This window comes from Chaetodon trifascialis, chromosome 2 (genome assembly GCF_039877785.1).
Source record: "Chaetodon trifascialis isolate fChaTrf1 chromosome 2, fChaTrf1.hap1, whole genome shotgun sequence".
Lineage (NCBI taxonomy): Eukaryota > Metazoa > Chordata > Actinopteri > Chaetodontiformes > Chaetodontidae > Chaetodon > Chaetodon trifascialis.
In genome coordinates, this window is record NC_092057.1 from 26,457,002 (window position 1) to 26,475,604 (window position 18,603).

Consider the following 18,603-nt stretch of genomic DNA (forward strand, 5'->3'; position numbering starts at 1 on the left):
AGCGGTTCAGGTTCAGACTGGACTGACTGAATGATACCAGGAACAAACACATAATGTTTTAACATCTTTACTTTTATGAACATGTGCTCACAGATAACAGTGATTAAGGTGCATAAACTATAACATTTAACAGAGCTACTGTTTGCTTGAGCAAAGTGCTTGGCATGAAGACTTCAGGTATGAGACAAAGAGTTTCTCAAGCTTGTTTCTCTAAGGTGCAAACAGGCTAACATGCAAGCAGCCAGTCTGGCTAGTTAGCATATCTGTTTTAAAGCTAGAACACAGAGCATTGCTTTAACAAAGATCTGGCAAAAGAAAATCTCTGCCTTGTTACCGGTGTTAAGCAGCTACGTTTTTTGGCTAGATCAATGTGCAGCATGATTCTAAGTACAACAGCACACAAACAGGGAGCCCTAATGCAAAGTTGTTGTGTTGTCCTGCCACAAACTGACAATAAAACCTACATAGAACTGTGTGGTAACATGTTAATCACTAACAGTGTGGTACTGATTTTTTTTCCTTCGTCTGCTTTTGCGATGCATTGTGATAATAGACCAGACGCTGACTATGGTGTGCAGAAGGTGCAGGGCGCTAGTGTGTCTTCGGACATGGTGAGCGTATGGGGCAGCAGCCCAGCACAACGTTCATTTGACCTTCTGTGCTTTCTGTGCAGACTTGGTTATCTTACCACTGGTAGGGGCTTTCTTTTCCACACCTTTAATTACTCCCACTGCCACGGTCTGACGCATGTCACGGACCGCAAACCTCCCTGAAGGGGGACGACAAACAAAACATTTGTTATCTCACATTAAAATTTAAGTTACATTTGTCAGTGAGGTAAAGATGAAGGTTTTGATTTTAAGTCCAATCAGTCCAATCAGAGTGAAACAACAGGTTTTATTGCTAGTTGCAGGTGGAGCCATAAGCAGAAATGCTGCTGGAAGGACAGTAAACTTACCAAGTGGTGGGTACTCAGAGAAGCTCTCCACACACATGGGCTTGCCTGGGATCATGTCCACAATAGCAGCATCTCCAGACTTCAGGGACTTGGGGTTGTCTTCGAGCTTTTTACCAGAGCGACGGTCAATCTTTTCCTTGAGCTCTGCAAACTTGCATGCGATGTGCGCAGTGTGGCAGTCCAGCACGGGGGCGTAGCCAGCACTGATCTGACCAGGGTGGTTCAGGATAATCACCTGGACGAGAGCAGAGGCAAGTTAAGTTATGTGCAGAAGCAGAGACTCATTAGCATGTGGATTTTGGAACTCCTGCAAGCAGACCTGAGAGGTGAAGCTGGCTGCCTCTTGTGGTGGGTCGTTCCTGCTGTCTCCAGCCACGTTTCCACGGCGAATGTCCTTCACAGACACATTCTTGACGTTAAAGCCCACATTGTCACCAGGCAGCGCCTCAGTCAGGGCCTCATGGTGCATCTCCACTGACTTGACCTCAGTGGTTACATTGACAGGGGCAAAGGTCACCACCATGCCAGGTTTTAGTATTCCTGTCTCCACCCTGCCCACTGGTACGGTCCCAATGCCTGGCAGAGAGAGATTAGCAACTTTACAAGGCATCTGACTGACAGCTACATGAGCTGCATGATGATATCTATAACACAGTTCTCTGAAAAAAGGACAGACACTCACTTTAGGACATAAAAAGCCAATGGGAATTCTCTCCAGGACTCATTCAGCTCTCCTCTTTTTGTTACAAGGTGCTCTCATTCCAAAAATACTTTCAACATATAATCTGGCACAACTGACATTTCAGAGGCACTAGATAACTGGAGAACTCTCTATATTTCAAGTTTGATCTACCAACTACAAATCACACAGCTGTCACCCTTACAGCCGCCCACACCAACACCGCCCTCACCTCCGATCTTGTAGACGTCCTGCAGAGGCAGGCGGAGGGGCTTGTCAGTGGGACGTGTGGGAGGCTGGATGGCATCCAGAGCCTCCAGCAGTGTGGTGCCTGAGGCATTACCATCTTTACGGTTGATCTTCCAGCCCTTGAACCAGGTCATCTGTGGAGAGGCAGGAGCTCAGAGGTTTACTGTGACTGCTTACAGTCAGGTCACTTCAATGATTGTGGTGGAGTGGTGTGCCCATGTATATTTCTTGTTTAATAATATGCAAGAACCTTTTTGACAATTGAGGTACTTTCAGACAAGGAGCGGTTGCCACTATCAACACGGCTCAAAGTTACCTCCAACCCTACCAGCCCTATCTGTACACCACAGGCTGCTGTTATCCAATAAGTATGAGCTCATCATGCAGCCAAATAGAGAAAGTTGTACCTTGAGGGTCACATATAGGTCAACATATGAGAAGAGAACATCCATCCTTTTTGCTTGTTCCACCTTTTAGAAAATGCATGTTCCAAAACACCAGCAGATTTACCTCCTCATCTGATGCATGATGGGTAGGTACTCCTGGACTGCTCTGTAAACGAGGGCCAGTCACAGTACAAGCTGGAGGATGGATCAATACCAGTTGTCTGTGACATGACTTCAAACATGGAGGGTGTAAGTTTTTGCTTTCTGTTGTTTTGTTTGAAGCTGTTTTACTGTTTATTTTGTAGGTTAGGGGCTAAACTTGGCGCTAGCATGTAACAAATGCTGCTGCTCACAGTCTGGGGCGATGCTGGACTAATGATGTAATATTGAGGGACAGCCAACAGAAACTGCGTGAAAGAATTATTCTACTATTTTTAAACCTGGGCCCTACTTTGGTGCCTAAATGACTAATAAGAACAAAAAGTTTTGGAGCTGGTCCAATGCAACGCCTTAGTTGCAGCCACAAAACAGGCTGCAATGGCTGAAACGTAATCCTTGTGGGCAACTGTGCCGTTCAAAGCACTCACACTAAAAGTGCTTGTTTTTGCCACTGACCAGCTTGGAATGTTTTTCTAAGTGTCCGACAACATTATGGAAAGGATTCCTTTACAAAGATGCTTTACATTTAACCAGCTGCTATATCTCAAACCCAGCAGAATGCTTTAACAAAACCAGTAATTTCCCCTCACAGATCATTGTACACACACATTTCATTCAAACCTGACAGAAACAAAACTCACCAAAACCATCTTTGTTAGTGCTTCTATTGTTGCAACAATTACCATCTCAGGTTAGGTCTTAAATGACTTACTTTTCCAGCTGCTGCCTCTGATGACAGAGTTTCCCTCTTGGCTTCTCTCCCAGTGTTTTCATATCTACTTTGCCAACTAAATAACAAGCAGTTGCGTGAATGCCAGTTAACTGTTTTTTCATATTTTTGTTTTTTCTGCAAATTTAGAACAGACTCCAGCAATAGCTCAGCTACGTTTAGCTTTGTTGTTGGTCTGTTTGTGCGTGTGTTGCTGCTGTACGTAAATTTACTTGATAGACATTGCCTTGAAGGTAACAATATGGCTACAAAGAAACCGAAAAATGCAGGAATTAATTTTCTTGACACTGATCAAGTGATTAGCACCCAGCAGCTCGCTTGGTCAGACCACAAAGCTGCAACATTGGTGACCCACTGAGCATTGAGGCTGAGGCTCAAACTGCTCAAACGTGTGGTGGTGCGGTCTTTGGTTTAGAGGTGGTTATTGTGGTAATATTTGTGGCAGAAATGCAGCTAAAAGGTAGACTGAGCTGACTGGAGAAAGAGCAGGTGGTGCCGACTTAGTCCTGTGGGACCTGACCAATCAGAGCAGACGAGACTTTAGGGCATTGGCCTTAAAGACAGAGAAGCTAACGAGGAGCATCACAGACAGAGGGTGAGTAGAAGTGCTGCAGTAATGTTTAATAAAAGAAAAATAATGGGTTTTTTAAGAATAAAGCATGTATATTCCACAAATAAAAGTATGAACCTGAACATGAGCTCACCTTTAAAATAGAGGAAATGTTTTGCACTGGTTTAGTTTTGCTAACCAGTAGCGCTGTCAAAATTGGCCATAACAACATTCGACTATTCCTTCTAAAAAAACCACATAGGTTCAAACCAGTCAAATATCTGTTTTTGTGCATTATGCCCGAAAGAGGGCAAACCAATAAAACAAGAGACATACTATTTGTATATTAATTAAACATGAACATGTCTTTTAAAAGATCTACATACCTACACATGACAAAATATACAAATAATGCCCTTAAACGTGTAGTTTATTATTCGCTTGTTTCATCTTGCCCTACTTTTCAGTTTCAATCAATGAAAGTGACTTTCTATGCAGAGTTTCCAATTGGTGTCGGTCCAAATGTCCTGGACGATTTCAATGTCCCAGACAAACGGGAGAAGGTCCAGTGAATTATTACTTGTGTTTTTAGACCCAATTTTCTCATGTTGTTGTGTGAAAGTGACTAACAGGGACAAAAATTGTGGAAATTGATCCGGTATTGAGAGAGAGCACTGCAGCCGGCAGCCACGAAACAGGCTGTAATGTTGTCCCTCCAGGCTTTTACGCACAGTCAATGTACGTCCACTAAAAGTGTTGCCCCCCCATCAAGTATTCATTTTTACAATTGAATGTCCGCATTTTTTAACAACTTGATTACATATTCAAATTGAGAATATTTGTTGACACTCCTACTAACTAGAATCATAAACACTGTTTATTGTCTCAGACTGGAAATTCAGACCTAGCAGCTGATGTTGCTGCTGCACAGTCTCTCATCATTAAGACGTGTGTGATTCAGGGAACTCAGAAATTTGTAAAATCAGCTCCTGGATTGCTACCCTCACTGTAATTTCTGCGGTTGCCATGCTTACACAGCGAGTCACGGCAGCAGGATGAAAAAGTTGTAAACTCTGAATGCTCCAGCCAAACAGCTGAGCTATGGCATGCCCCCCCCCCCCCCCCCCCACCTGCCGCTACTGCTGAACTTTGCATGGCTGCCATTGTATCTGACTACCATGGAGACAGTGGCAACAAACTCTCACTGTCTGAAAGCACCTTTACCCTTTTCAAACTTATTAGAAGGCGCAAAAGTCGAGGAGGACTTAAATTCCAAAAAAACAGCACCATTTTATATTCTAATATGTAACGCTCACTTAAGATATATGTAACTGTGAACATCCAGTATGGGGTCTATGTGACAACTTACTGTGCTTATTCTTTATGTATCTGTAAATACTGTCAATATATGATTATAGTTAGGGTCTCAAAGCAGGCTTACATTAGGGCTGGGTTCCAGCATGTTGTCTCCGTTCCAGCCAGAGATGGGCACGAAGGCCACAGTGTCAGGGTTGTAACCAATTTTCTTGATGTAAGTGCTGACTTCCTTCACAATCTCTTCGTAGCGCTTCTGGCTGTAGTTGGGCTCAGTGGAATCCATCTTGTTGATGCCCACAATGAGCTGTTTCACTCCCAAGGTGTAGGCAAGGAGGGCATGCTCACGAGTCTGGCCGTTCTTTGAGATGCCAGCTTCAAACTCCCCCACACCTGCAGCCACGATCAGCACAGCACAGTCAGCCTGAAAGGAGGGAGGGTGTGGGGGTGAGAAAGGCTTTCTTCCACAAGTACTTTTCTCTCTCTATTATGCATCATTTTTTCGTTTTCTACTCGTCAGCCCATTCTCCCTCTACCTGAGAAGTCCCAGTGATCATGTTCTTGATGAAGTCCCTGTGTCCTGGAGCATCAATGATGGTGACGTAGTACTTGCTGGTCTCAAACTTCCAAAGAGAGATGTCAATGGTGATGCCACGCTCACGCTCTGCTTTCAGCTTGTCCAAAACCCAGGCATATTTGAAGGAACCCTTTCCCATCTAAGGGATGTGGAAGGGAAAGTAAGATAAAGACATATCTAACATTTACTTTATAATACAGTGCCTTTAACAGATGCTTTTGTCCAAAGCTTCTATTAGTGCCACCACTGCAAACAACTTAACAAAGCCAGAAGCAATAAAACTTTTACTTTAATGTATGCCCTAAGCCTGCGAGCCATGAGCAATGGAAACGATCATCTCAAAAATTAAGAAAAAGGAGTTCAAGACACATAATTAGATCTGACTTGGGATTTAACACGTCCATTACAAATTCCTCACACGCCCAACAATGAACTGATTCATAAACTAAAAAAAAAGAATTCTGTTATGCAACCATGCTGACCTAAAGTCCCTGAAAGTCACTCTGACTGACTGATTGCTTGTAAATTGGGGAAAGTAGCTGCAGGCAGATAAAGCTAAATTTACATGCACCACTCTTCCCAGATGTTTTAGCAATTCAATGAGAGTCTACTTTGTAGACAAAGTTATTACATAATTACTTGAGTATGGCAACAGGACACAGATTACACAGGACAAGACACAGAAATGCATGATACTTGTGAGACAAGACATCCAGTTAAACATGATACTGTTGTGCTAGAACACCTGTGCAGCACAGTGAAGTTAAACAGTGAAAAAAAGGCATTAAAAAGATCATACTTTAAATCCAAGTGAAGACAAAATGAGTCATACCTCAGCAGCTTCCTTCTCAAACTTCTCAATGGTTCTCTTGTCAATACCACCACACTTGTAGATCAGGTGGCCGGTGGTGGTGGACTTGCCTGAGTCGACATGTCCTATTACCACAATGTTTATGTGGAGCTTCTCCTTCCCCATAGCAGCTCACCCTGGAGGACACTGAGATCCCAGCAAACAAGAACAATCAGGAAATGGGACTACGAGGCCAGATCTGTGGAGAACCATTACTCCTTCACACTGCTGCCACAGTGCAGCGAGACAACAAACACAGTATCTGTCGTACACAAGTAATCTGAAACTTCCATTGTGCATACTGAATAACAGCATGGTAATCAAGATGTGTGGAGATGGTTTTTGATGATCAAAAGCTGAAGAAACATTTCACACCCTGCAGAGCATGATAGGTATCGTACCTGCAGTGGCTCAACTACGGATGACTGATGACCTGCACAAACAAGTGGTTGGGTTTCAGCAACACTGTAAGTTAACACAGGTCATTTCAAAAAAGTTAGCTCTCATCAAATCAATCTGGCATCACTGCTTTCATACTGCCTCATATCGAGCCATGCTGCACTACAGAATTTCATATTGAATTCAACCAATCTCCGGCCTACAGAGATGGTTATCTGAGGCAGATTGAGTAGAAAAACCATCATCATGTTTATGGTGAAAGACAAGCACAAACGTTAGTAAGCAATATCGTGCTTTAACTCAACAGAATCACAAAAGGGAGAACTGAGGCCTCTACTAAAAAAGCTCACTTATTTCTGTTCAGAGACAAAACCAGAGGTGACTGAATCCGCACTAACTTTAGCCAACAGGTACAAAGTTAGAGCTTGCGCCATTCTTTCAACTATATTAGCTATAATGGCGCCGCATTGCGCACCTCCTGACGGCAGAAGTCAGACCAACGACGGGAAGTCTATCAGTTAATAACTAATAATGATATTAATGTTGTAGTTACATGTTAGCTGATAGAGCCTTATCCTTCATTTTTATGTATTTCATTTTATTATCAGCAAAGCTAACGTTAAAATTAAGCACAGTTGTCACGCGGAATCCTTCCCTGACTTCCTTCTCGCAAAGTCTTTCATTAATTATTTGATGGAAAAAATATATAATCAAAATTATAATGCAGAATACCTGCTGTAATCCTGAAGTTAGCTACCTGGAACAGCTCGTGGCATCGGTTTACCGTTGCGTCACCTTCGCACAGTGGCACGCGCCCAGGGCACGTACGCGCGCGCACTGGCCTCAGTCTCACCTCCCGGTTTCAAACTGCGCGGAGTGAACTTCAGCGCGTGACCGCATCAACCACAGTGCTGGTTAGCACAATATATTTTGGACGCTTTAAGATGCTCACTCATCTGTTCATATCACGAAACATCAAAACTCGACAACATGTTTGTATTTGTATTTTCACAGACAACCGTAGGACACAGTAACATCATGGGACAGCTGCTAATCTCATGATAGTTATGACTTAATTAACGACGGCTCCAACTCACGGAAAGCTCCAGATGAAATAAGCGCGTGTAATGTCAGTAAATTACATGTATTTGACACACTGTCGCAACGAACGACAGTGAGCATTACTGCCGAGCTCAAGGCGGTTTACAAACGTCTGCGTGTCTCAGCATCCACTTTTGAGACGGATGCACAGCAGTGTTTATTTTACTGTGGCGGCAGCTGATGACCGACAGACAAGATTCCCGCATGACCGCTGAAACTGCGCCATAGTGGCCTGTTAGCCAGCAAACTACCAGCTATGGTGCCAATCCACACCCCTCTGCACTTTTTGGCACCGCTCGCCTTGATCAAATTACCATGACACCAAAGCCACACAGCATCCAGCTGTCCATTTGGAGACTTAGTTTAATGCACTTACATAACAGCTATTTCAAACATCCCTTGATTTACCAGCCCTTCGCGACACGTCTGTCCCAGGATGCTGATAAAAAAAACACCTTAGTTGTTGTCTTCCATTGAAAATGTCCCACATCCTACCTTTGCTTCCTGCTCTCAGGTGCGTTCACTGTGATGACAACTGAGATGCTGTCTGCTGTGCAGCACTGACACACACACGCAGTCAGAGCACCGCTATGACAACTGGCGTCAAACGCGTCATTTACTGAAATTACGAGGTTTGGCCACTAGGTGGAGTGCTACTACAACACAGACAAAGCACAACGGAACTGCATGGAACAAAAAAATTTATTTGTGGTCTTATTTCAATTCCTGCACCATATTCAGTAGTTTAGTACATAATAAGAATACTGCAGGTATATATTTGATGAGTAGATTCAAATCAATTATCATATGTTTCTCTCTCTTTTCCCAGGATAGTCATGTAATTTAGAAGTTAACTGTATACAATAACTACATCACACGAAGCAGGAATTAAAAAAAAAAAGTAAATCATAAACATATTAAATGGTGACAGACTTCTGCTGTAATATATGTGTTAGGTAGATTAACACGTTTTCTGAAAATAATCTTTAAACAGTGGAATGAATGAAGCAAAAGTGGGCTGAACAACGCTTTCATTGCAGCTACATCATACACTGAAATACAAGGAAGCATGGAGTGCCAGAAATGTGAGTTGGTTTGAGCAGTTTGCAGCCTGGGTCTGCTTTCTGTCTGTCTCCTCAGTCTGTGGAGACACTGAAAGATAAGAAAGTAAAGACAGGGGACATGAATGCCTCTGGGATCAGGTCTGAAAGTGAGTAACACTTCATTTGCAGTCCAAATTGTGCTGGTCAATTTAGACTGCTTCATAAATACTGGGGTAGAGGAAAGACGATGCAGGGCTGAGACATCAATACCAGCTGCAATCTATAATTCATAATGCATTTTCATTTTTTTCAATCATCAGTATCAGTACTCACTCTATTGTATGTAAGGTGTATTTCAGGCTCTTTGTTAGTTCCATAAGCATTTTGATTCCTGTGCGATCCAGGCTGTTGCCCATCAGATGCAGCTCTGTCAGATTTTGGGGGTTTGACTTCAGGGCAGTGATCAGGTGCTGAATGCTCCTGGAGCTCAGGTTACAGGTCCTCAGTCTGGAGAGAAAACAGAGCATTTATGCGCACTTTGACTAGACAATCCCTGATCGAAATCAATATTTTGACTGAAACACACCTAGCCTTTCCTCACAACTTCATCTAGTCATACAGCATGTTTTGAATATTTGTAATAAAATCCTGGAGCTGCCACACAGCATATAACTGCCCACAGGTCATGTGTGCAACATTAATTCTAAATATAATAACAGAGGAAGAAATCAGCATGGAAAAACAACACATCTAGTGAGAACACGCACATACTCATATGTGGCAAATTTAAAAAAACATGTTTTATAGGAATAAAAACTTAAATATTTGGACCCACTACAGGCTCCACTGTGGGCCCTCTCCTAGTCATGTTAGGGATTAGGATTATTAATATAGGAAATGCTTTGAGGAGCAGCTCTTACTGCATGGCTATACGTTATCTGGATGTGCATTTTGACTGACTACATATCATCTGTTAACTGCTACTTCTAAGACTTCTTTAAAAGGCAATAATAACATACGACAGCTTCTCCAGAAGACACTGAGGGCTTCTGAGTCCCACGCAGAGTTTCTTCACTCCCTTATCTTGAAGGTCATTGGCAGACAGGTCCACCTCGCTGATTATGCTCTCCTTTGACGCAAGTCCTGATGCGAGCTCTGCACAGCAGTCATCCGTCAGGTTGCAGTGACTCAGACTGAAATGGAACAAAAATGGTGTTAGGCTGTTCTTCTAGCACTTGTGTAATGAAGAAATATGTCCTGAAAATGATTTACTTTAGAGTCCTCAGATGGCTGTAAGGATTCTTCAGTCCGGCTGAAATCTCTCTGACTCCATTGTCTCCGAGGCAGTTCATGCTGAGGTCAATGTCTGTCAGCTCCACTGCCTGCCAGTCTGTTGCTTTCATCCACCCACTGTAGAGCTGCGAGACTGAACTCAGGACCTTAGCCAAATAACGGCAGCCCATGCCAGTGATTCCACATCTGGAAACACTGAAGGGAAATGAGAGAAATGTTATTAATCCATGGTTTATGGATATTAAATTATCAGCACAGGAGCAAAACTCTATCACTCATTCAAACTTGTTAATGTTATCAATGAAAAAAGAAACGCTCCTATCCCAGCATGTTCTACTTCAGTACATAAACGTAGGGGAAAGACAAGAGCAAGGCGTCCTTACTTGAGTTTCTGCAGACTACACCATGCATACATGCCTTCGCAGATGAGCGCAAACCCTGCGTCTTTCAAACTGTTGTTGCTCAAATTGAGTTCCACCAGGGTGCTGGTCTCAAACTTCAGAGCTTCCCCGATACTTCCGCAGCTTAACACGGTGAGGCCACAGTGGTACATCCTGCCAAGGAGAGCCGAAGAGATCCAAAAAGCAACTAATTATTCATATCAATTCATTTATGCTAAAAAGACCAGACAGTGCATTTATATTGAGTCATACTCACTCCAGCTTTGTTAGCTGCGATATATCAAATTTCTTAAAGAGCTCATTGGCCGCCTTGTCTCCAAGAATATTGATGCTCAGATCCAACACTCTCAGGTGGCCGGAGTTCTTCTCCAGAGCTGAGGCCAGATAACGGCAGCCCTTTTGCTCGATGTCACACTGTGACAGCCTGCAATGGAAACAATGACAGCAATGTAACTCCAATCCTTTTTTAAAAAGCTAACTTCATTTGAGCTGCTTTTTTTATTTTCGACTTCCTTCTTTTCCTGTCTGTGTTGAGTGACGGGGTAAATGCTGCAACCTCCATTCATTAAAAAAAATCTTATGGATATACAAAACATCAATACACGTCCCCTGTTAGCTGTGTCCTCTTAAATAAAAGGTCTCTGGCTGCTAAAACATTTATCCTAAATGACCTTATGTCAACCAGTGACTTGGACTTTCTTTTCCTAACTGAGCCGTGGCTTAAAACTGATGACATCAGTGCTTTTCCTTTATGTCATGACATGGAAGGACGGAGGGAAAGAAGGAAAACATATTTCACAAATTCCACTTTGGCTTCAGAGAGAGCCACAGTACATCCTGATGAGTGCAGACTCTGGTAATGTCACTGTTGTAAGTTTGATGGACTTGAGTGCAGCCTTCACTACGGTTGATCATGGCACTCAACAGACTCAGGAACTGGATGATAATTAAACACAGTATTCAAAGTCACTGTTGAAAACTTGAGTTCTCCAACAGATCTGCATCTGTTCCCCCTCAGATCAGCTCAAAAAGACACATCTGTACAGACTGGTATTTGAATAATATTTCTAAAAAGTCTATTTTGACGTTGTCCCTCTCTGTTTCAGTGTATGATGCTCTCTCATCTTTCTCTGTCTTTGCACCTTCATTGCATTGAATTGTATTTAGTGAAGCACGCTGTAACTCGAAACTTTTGAAACTTTTGAAAGGAGCTACAGAAATGAAGTTTATTATTATTATTATTATTAGTCCTATAATTATTTCTGTGACTTAATTCTTTTGGTGATTTTTTTTTAAATTTCACCTGTAGAAATGGTCATATCTGTCATTTTATTATCATTATCATTCATGCTCATGTCCCAACACTTACTTAAGTGTTTCTAACTGGCACTCAGGAGATCTCAAAGCACTTGCAAGATGTCGCAGTCCCTCATTTCCTATTTCGTTCCTGCTGAGATCCAACTCTCGCAGTTTCAGGGACTGTCCCAGGGCCATGGCCAGGTGTTTACAGGCATGAGCCGTCACCCCACAGCCTTGCAGCCTGAGTGTTTTCAGCCTGCAGTTTTGATCGCTCAGCCCCTCTACAAGAATCCTGACTCCATCGTCACTGATGCTGTTGTATCCCAGGTCCAGCTCTCTCAGGTACGACTCCCTTGTGGTCAGGACTGCTGCTAAGGCTGGACAGCACTTATCTGTCAGGTTGGAGAATCGCAGCCTGCAAGAGAACTGGAGTTAATGATTTTCTGTCAACACTGAATGAATTGATCTTAACAATATGTGCTGTCTGCGTATCCAAAGCCTGATGTATCATATTCTTCTGTGTCATACAGCTCATTTCTGTACAAACACTAGTGAGCCACACACACTGTCCTGCTGCTGTGAACAGTCAGTGGTGCCCCACACATGCATTAATCTGAAGCTGAAAATAGTAACTACACTATTTACTCCTGTTTAACTAATGAGCACTGTGAAAACTACAGGAAATGATTTGTATTATTTTTAGACAATAAAACTATACTGAATATTCATGAACTGTCTTATTCTTTACTGACATTAACAACAAAATTGGGAGTAAAAAAGACACAACACAAATTGTGCATTTTACAGCAAATCCATTTTCCTCTCTTCTCAGTTCCTACATGTACAGTGCAGACTATACACACTTTTGTTGTGGCACTGTGTTCCAGCACAAATCAAATGAATGAGATGTCAACTTGAGGATTTTCAGCTTCAGTCATGTTTGACACCTATAATGAGTTTTCAAATTCGCTCTGCTGGAACAGAAAGCCAACATAAGTGTGTACATGTCCTAAATGTTTATGGTGTGCACTTATAGAAACGACAGAGGCTGAATCCACTGAGGACTGACTTACATGGCTTTCCTGGACTTCAGAATGGCTGGCAGCTGCCTGAGGAGTCTTTCATCACATCTTGTGGACACTTCCATCTCAAAGCTATCTCTCATCCCTTCAAAAGCTCTGGTCCTCTGTGCCATGAACTGCCAATGCACCGGTGTGACTTCAGGGATTGGGGAGAAGCCACACTTCAGAAAGTACTTGACTTCAGTCAGTAAAGCCTGGCTGTTGTGCTCCCTCAGACAGTGGAACAGGCCCACCGCTCTGTGGGACAAAATGTTGTCCAGGATCATCCTCTTGGTGTAGCTAAACAGCAGATCGCTGGACTCCAACGTACCACGTTCCTTAATGAGGCCGAAGATGAAGCGAAGGAAGACCTCGGTTTTTCCTTCATCACTAAGCAGCGCCTGGTGCACCAGATTCCGACAGCTAACGGACCGGTCAGGACCCGCTTCAATGTCGTCCAGTTTAGCAGACGCAGCCAGGAACTCCTGAATGCTGGAGTGACCAAAGCGAAACACCGTGGTGTTATGCAGCCCCTTCTCTTCTCTCAACACAAGCGGACACTCTTTGGCAAATGCTGACGCTTCCTCAACACTTATGTCACGCTTCTGAAGGTTCCGCTCGTACAGTATATTGATCATTCCCATCCGATGCAATGCCAGCTTTTTCAGCTTGCCAACAATATCCGAGTGTGATGCTTTGACCGCATTTGTGTAAATCTGCGTTAGATTCAAAGGACTGATTTTAAACCCATCATCTGCCTTCACATGATTCTTCAATACATTTGCCGTGATGGTGCAGATTGGAGGGATTTTACAGAGGTAGTCCAGACTCCTTGTTATTTTCACATGGTCGATGGCTTTGTCGGCCAGATCATCATTCCCGATGACCGTCCTGAAGTGCTGCTCCATCTGCTCATTGCTGAACCCTTGAACCTCCGTCTCTTTAAGCAAAAAGTGATCAGGGATGCGTGGCACCGCTGCATATCGTGTCGTTATCCATATATGAGCATTGGGAAGTAAATTCCCCCTGATCAGACTGGTCACTAGAATGTCCACCGTGGACACCTCAGACGCATCATTCACTGGTGGACAGCTGAACTTAAGCTGGGGCTGATACTCATCCAGTCCATCGAGGACAAACCACACGTTTTTTTCATTTAAGCAGGAAACATCGAGCTCTTTCAATTCAGGGTAAAATGTCTGGAGAAGTTCAATTAGGCTCAATTTGCTTTTTACTAAATTCAACTCCCAGAATGTGAGAAGAAACAGGAGGTGGATGTCATGGTACCCTCTCCCCTCAGCCCACTCCAGAGCACAACTCTGCACCGCTGTGCTTTTTCCGACCCCACACACTCCCACGCTGAGGACAGTTCTTTTGCTGCTGCTGTGTTTGCAGTCACACGATAAAATATCTGTGAGCGGGACGGTTTCATAAAAAATCCAAGTATGAAGGTCAGACTTGTCAAAATATCTAAACTCGTGCTGGTGCAATTTATAATGTGGATGTGAGCAGTTGCGTTGCAGCTCACGATAGCAAAGTCTTGAAGGAAGTATTGGGTTTTCAGAGGAAGCTTCATTCAGTCTCTGATATTTGTTCCTCAGTATGGTTTTGAGACAGGTTTGGGGATCCATCAGACAGGCAGCAGTTCCTGAAAAGACAGAGAGTGTAAAAAACAAAAGCTACAGCTTTATGTTCAACAGCTCAATACAACTGTCTGCACTTTAAGGGTCTTCTTTTTTCTCATGCGAGGACATCAAAGTGTGTCTACAGCAGACGGATAAAGATGTGTTCAGGCTCCTGCAGAGAACGTGAAAGTGATACCTTTAACTCGTGCTGGCTGCATTCATTCCAAACAGAATATATAAGACACTTCTATTGTTTCACCTCCCTCAATAAAAAACAAGATCTTCATAAATTGTGTTGCATTATTGAAGTAAACTGTGTTATTTACATAATCACATATATATATACAGTATATACTGTAATACATTTTATATAACTAGCTATTTAGTTATACTTAGTTAAATTTTTAGCAATTGCTCTTACTCTTGTTTATTTATTTTGTTAGATTTTTTAACAACTGCTATCATTCCATATTTCTATACTTAGTTATATTTTAAGAATTGCTCTAATCCTTATTCCTCTTTGTTGTATATATTTTTGTGCTTGTCTGTATGTTTAAACTGCTGCTGCTGCAACGGAATAATTGGGATCAATAAAGTAACAGTCTAAGTCTGAGTCTATCAATATGTAACCTTTAGGCTGGGATTTTAATCAAAGTCATTGCTTACATTCAACCCTGAGTCCAAAGAAGTTGGGATGCTGTTTAAAACTTAAATAAAACAGGATAACTTTCCAATCCTTTTTTGACACAAACTCAATTGAAAACAGCACAAAGACAATATGTTTAATGTTTAACTCATCATCTTCATTGATTTTTGTAAATATCTGCTTATTCTGAATTTGATGCAGCAACGTGTTTCAAACATGTTGGGACAGGAGCAACTAAAGACTGAGAAAGATGTGGAATGCTCCAAAAACACCTGTTTGGAACATTCCACAGGTAAACAGGCTCATTGGTAACAGGTGATAGTATCATGATTGGGTATGAAAGGAGCATCCTGGAAAGGCTCTGTCTTCATAAGAGAGGATGGAGAGAGGTTCACCACTTTGAACACATGACTGGATAAAGGGGTATTACTATATGGAAGACTTCATAAACTGTTGTCAGTATGTTTACTGACAATACCACTGCATTCTGTTTTTACTTATGCTTTACACAATGTCTCAACTCCTTTGGAATTAGGTTTGTAAAAAATGCATTACACTACATCACATACTCAGAATACAGACTCTTCATCTTTGCATACATTTAGAAAGTGTTCATCCCCTGGTCAGTAGCATGGCAACTGTTCCATCAAGCCTGCGATACATTCAAACGTTCGGCTGAAGCGCAGAGAAGAAAATGCATCCTCTTGGTTTGATTCGTGCCATAACATCGTGATGCGTTCAGAGTCTGCCACAGTGCTGTAAAATGTGCTTTTGTGTTACTTCATGTGCTTCCTAGTGTTACTGTAGCTTCATGTACTATCAAACTGATGAGAATATCTAAGGCTTGGCGAACAGAAACAGCAAACGGATGCAGTGATGTAAAATATCAATAATATCGATTATGAAAACATAACGCAGCATACTGAGTCAACAAAGTGAATGTAGTTTACAGCATGTCAAACTCTGCCTTCTGTTAAAGTCACTCTGTCCTCTCTGCAGTCTGTTTTCATGAGAACTGTTTGACAGCGTTGTTTCATCTCGGCCAATGCAACAATGCTTTCTATTCAACATACATTAAACAACAAATAAACAAGGCTGTGACGCTGTGATGAACTTCCTGCGTCACGGGCTTTCGTTTTCATCTTCAGCAGAGACGAGTTCAGGAAAGTGAAACTCAAGCTGTTGTAACATGGTGTAACTTAACGCAAACCATCTGCTTTAAACCCACTTCAAGACCTTGATTTAAGGAGACGTGGTGATGACCAGAGTAGAAGTTAAGAGGCTTCAGCTCAGGAAAGCAGAGTTCGTGATGAGATCCGCCCTGTCCGATCTGCTCGTACTGAAAAGCTTCAGATAACTTTCACTGATCGCTGATCGGTCTGAAGCTGCACAAGCTGCTGCCTTAATATTTACTGAACTGATCATTTTGTGACCGGTTCAGGGTGTACCCCGCCTCTCGCCCATTGTAGCTGGGATAGGCTCCAGCCCCCCGCAACCCCGAAAGGGATAGGCGGTATAGATAATGGATGGATGGATGGATGATCATTTTGTGCCACACACTTACCGAGAGAGACAAGTCCACACTGCTTCCTGTGCAGAGACGGAGGCTGGACCACAGTGCTGAAGTTGGCTTTTGATTTGAAGAAAGAAAGAAAGAAGAGGATCGGTCGCGTATCGTGGTAAGTCACGCTTACCTTAACTTTGCTAAGTGTCGAATCAGAGGCTAACTTCGGCGCCGTAACAGGACAGTTTTTTCCCTTCCATAACTTTATTTAGAGAAAAGTACGGTGGCCGACACGGGCAAACGCAAACACATAAAACGAATGCAACAGAAAAAGCTGCAAGAGAAAAATGCTGCAATCACAGGAATGCAGCAGAAGCAAAAACGTGCAAATCCACAAAACAAATGCAAGAGAGATGCTGCAAATTCGCTCCACAAAACGGAAGTGCGCCAGGCCACTAGGGGGAATTGACCTGAGGGATACCAGTCCTGACCCTCTTGAAAGACATGAAGAAGATAGCTACGCAAGTATGCTGCTCTTCTATAATATTGTAAAAGATTACAGCCAAGTATTTTAAAAAAATGCATAAAGGAAACGTACCCTCTCACTCTCCTCTCCAAAACATGAGAAGACCACCTTCACCACCGGGCAGGGTCTCTACCAGTTCAGGTCCACAAATGCACCGGCATTCCAGTGGATTATGGAGCTGGTGTTAAAGGGGCTGTCATGGCACATCTGCATGGTGTATCTCAGTGACATATTGATATACAGCAGGTCGTTCGAGGACCACCTCTCTGTTCTAGGGGAGGTCTTGTTGTGGTAGAAAGAAACCGAAGTTTCAAGCCACAAAGGACCAAAAATCAAATTCTACAGTGACCAATTGTTCAAGGAAAAATCTTCTTGAGAGAGTTCAAAAATGATCTGCTGGAGACAAGATTCTGAAGAGTAAAAAAAGGCTTTATTGCCAGCAATAAGGAGAATAGTTCAGATATGCACAAGGTACAAACCTGAAGTATTCTGAGTTACACTGGTCAATGATTTACCCTATATCCAATTTAGTGAGGCTCTGTTCCTGCCTCTGGGACCTCCTCTAATTTTTTCCTACACCATTATTTCTTAATCAATTGTTCATGTCTTTTTTAAAAAGATTAATAAATACAATCTTTAATGGTACATGTATAACCATTATAAGTGTTATACCGTTAACCGTTATAAGATCAAAACATGCAACAATATGGTTATTGAGTGTATTTTAAGATTATATCAGATCATAGCAAGATTATAAGAACGTTCTTCATCCGTAAAATCATAATAAGTTTATAAGAAAACTTAATTTATCAGTAATCACACATGATTAGAAGGTATAAGAAAGTATGAGACTAAGAGAATACACACTAAAGGCCACTGGCAGTCAGTAGGTCATATGAAACTACTAGGATGAACCTGTTTACCCAAAGGGCTAGCCACAAAGATGCCCGGGCTGGAGCCATGGGAATGTCTCTGAAGGCCCTTGGCAGGTGTGCTGACCATGATACCTTCCGGGGTCAATGTGTCTATTGTCGTGGAATTTGAAGGCCAGATGTGCAATCCACAACAGTCCAGAAATAGTCAAATTCAGCTGTCTGAGAAAAAGTGCTCAAAAGGATCTGCAGGAGTCAGGGTCCGAGATGCAAACACTTTATTGCCGCGGCAGCAAAGGGAGAGAAATCCAGAAACACACAGGGTGTACATCTGAAGAAGTCTCTGACCTGCAACGGTCAGTGCTCTATCTTTTATACAGT

At 42.6% G+C, this 18,603-nt stretch overlaps 2 protein-coding genes across 2 annotated transcripts; both read right to left on the reverse strand.

Moving 5' to 3' along the window:
* Positions 1-51: 51 nt before the first annotated feature.
* On the reverse strand, positions 52-8,578 carry LOC139339895 (elongation factor 1-alpha 1). Its single transcript, XM_070975325.1, has 8 exons — positions 8,448-8,578; positions 6,435-6,599; positions 5,562-5,741; positions 5,153-5,449; positions 1,870-2,020; positions 1,278-1,534; positions 959-1,193; positions 52-769 (listed from the first exon to the last, which is right to left on the reverse strand). The coding sequence occupies exons 2-8, from the start codon at positions 6,576-6,578 to the stop codon at positions 645-647; spliced, it is 1,389 nt and encodes a 462-aa protein (XP_070831426.1). The 5' UTR covers positions 6,579-6,599; positions 8,448-8,578; the 3' UTR covers positions 52-644.
* Positions 8,579-8,636: 58 nt separating this feature from the next.
* On the reverse strand, positions 8,637-17,268 carry LOC139343121 (NACHT, LRR and PYD domains-containing protein 12-like). The gene is made up of 9 exons (XM_070980562.1): positions 16,885-17,268; positions 13,062-14,697; positions 12,059-12,403; positions 10,946-11,113; positions 10,672-10,842; positions 10,268-10,483; positions 10,015-10,188; positions 9,329-9,502; positions 8,637-9,104 (listed from the first exon to the last, which is right to left on the reverse strand). Exons 2-9 carry the CDS (start codon positions 14,678-14,680, stop codon positions 9,089-9,091), a joined length of 2,883 nt encoding a protein of 960 aa, XP_070836663.1. The 5' UTR covers positions 14,681-14,697; positions 16,885-17,268; the 3' UTR covers positions 8,637-9,088.
* Between the last annotated feature and the right edge of the window lie 1,335 nt (positions 17,269-18,603).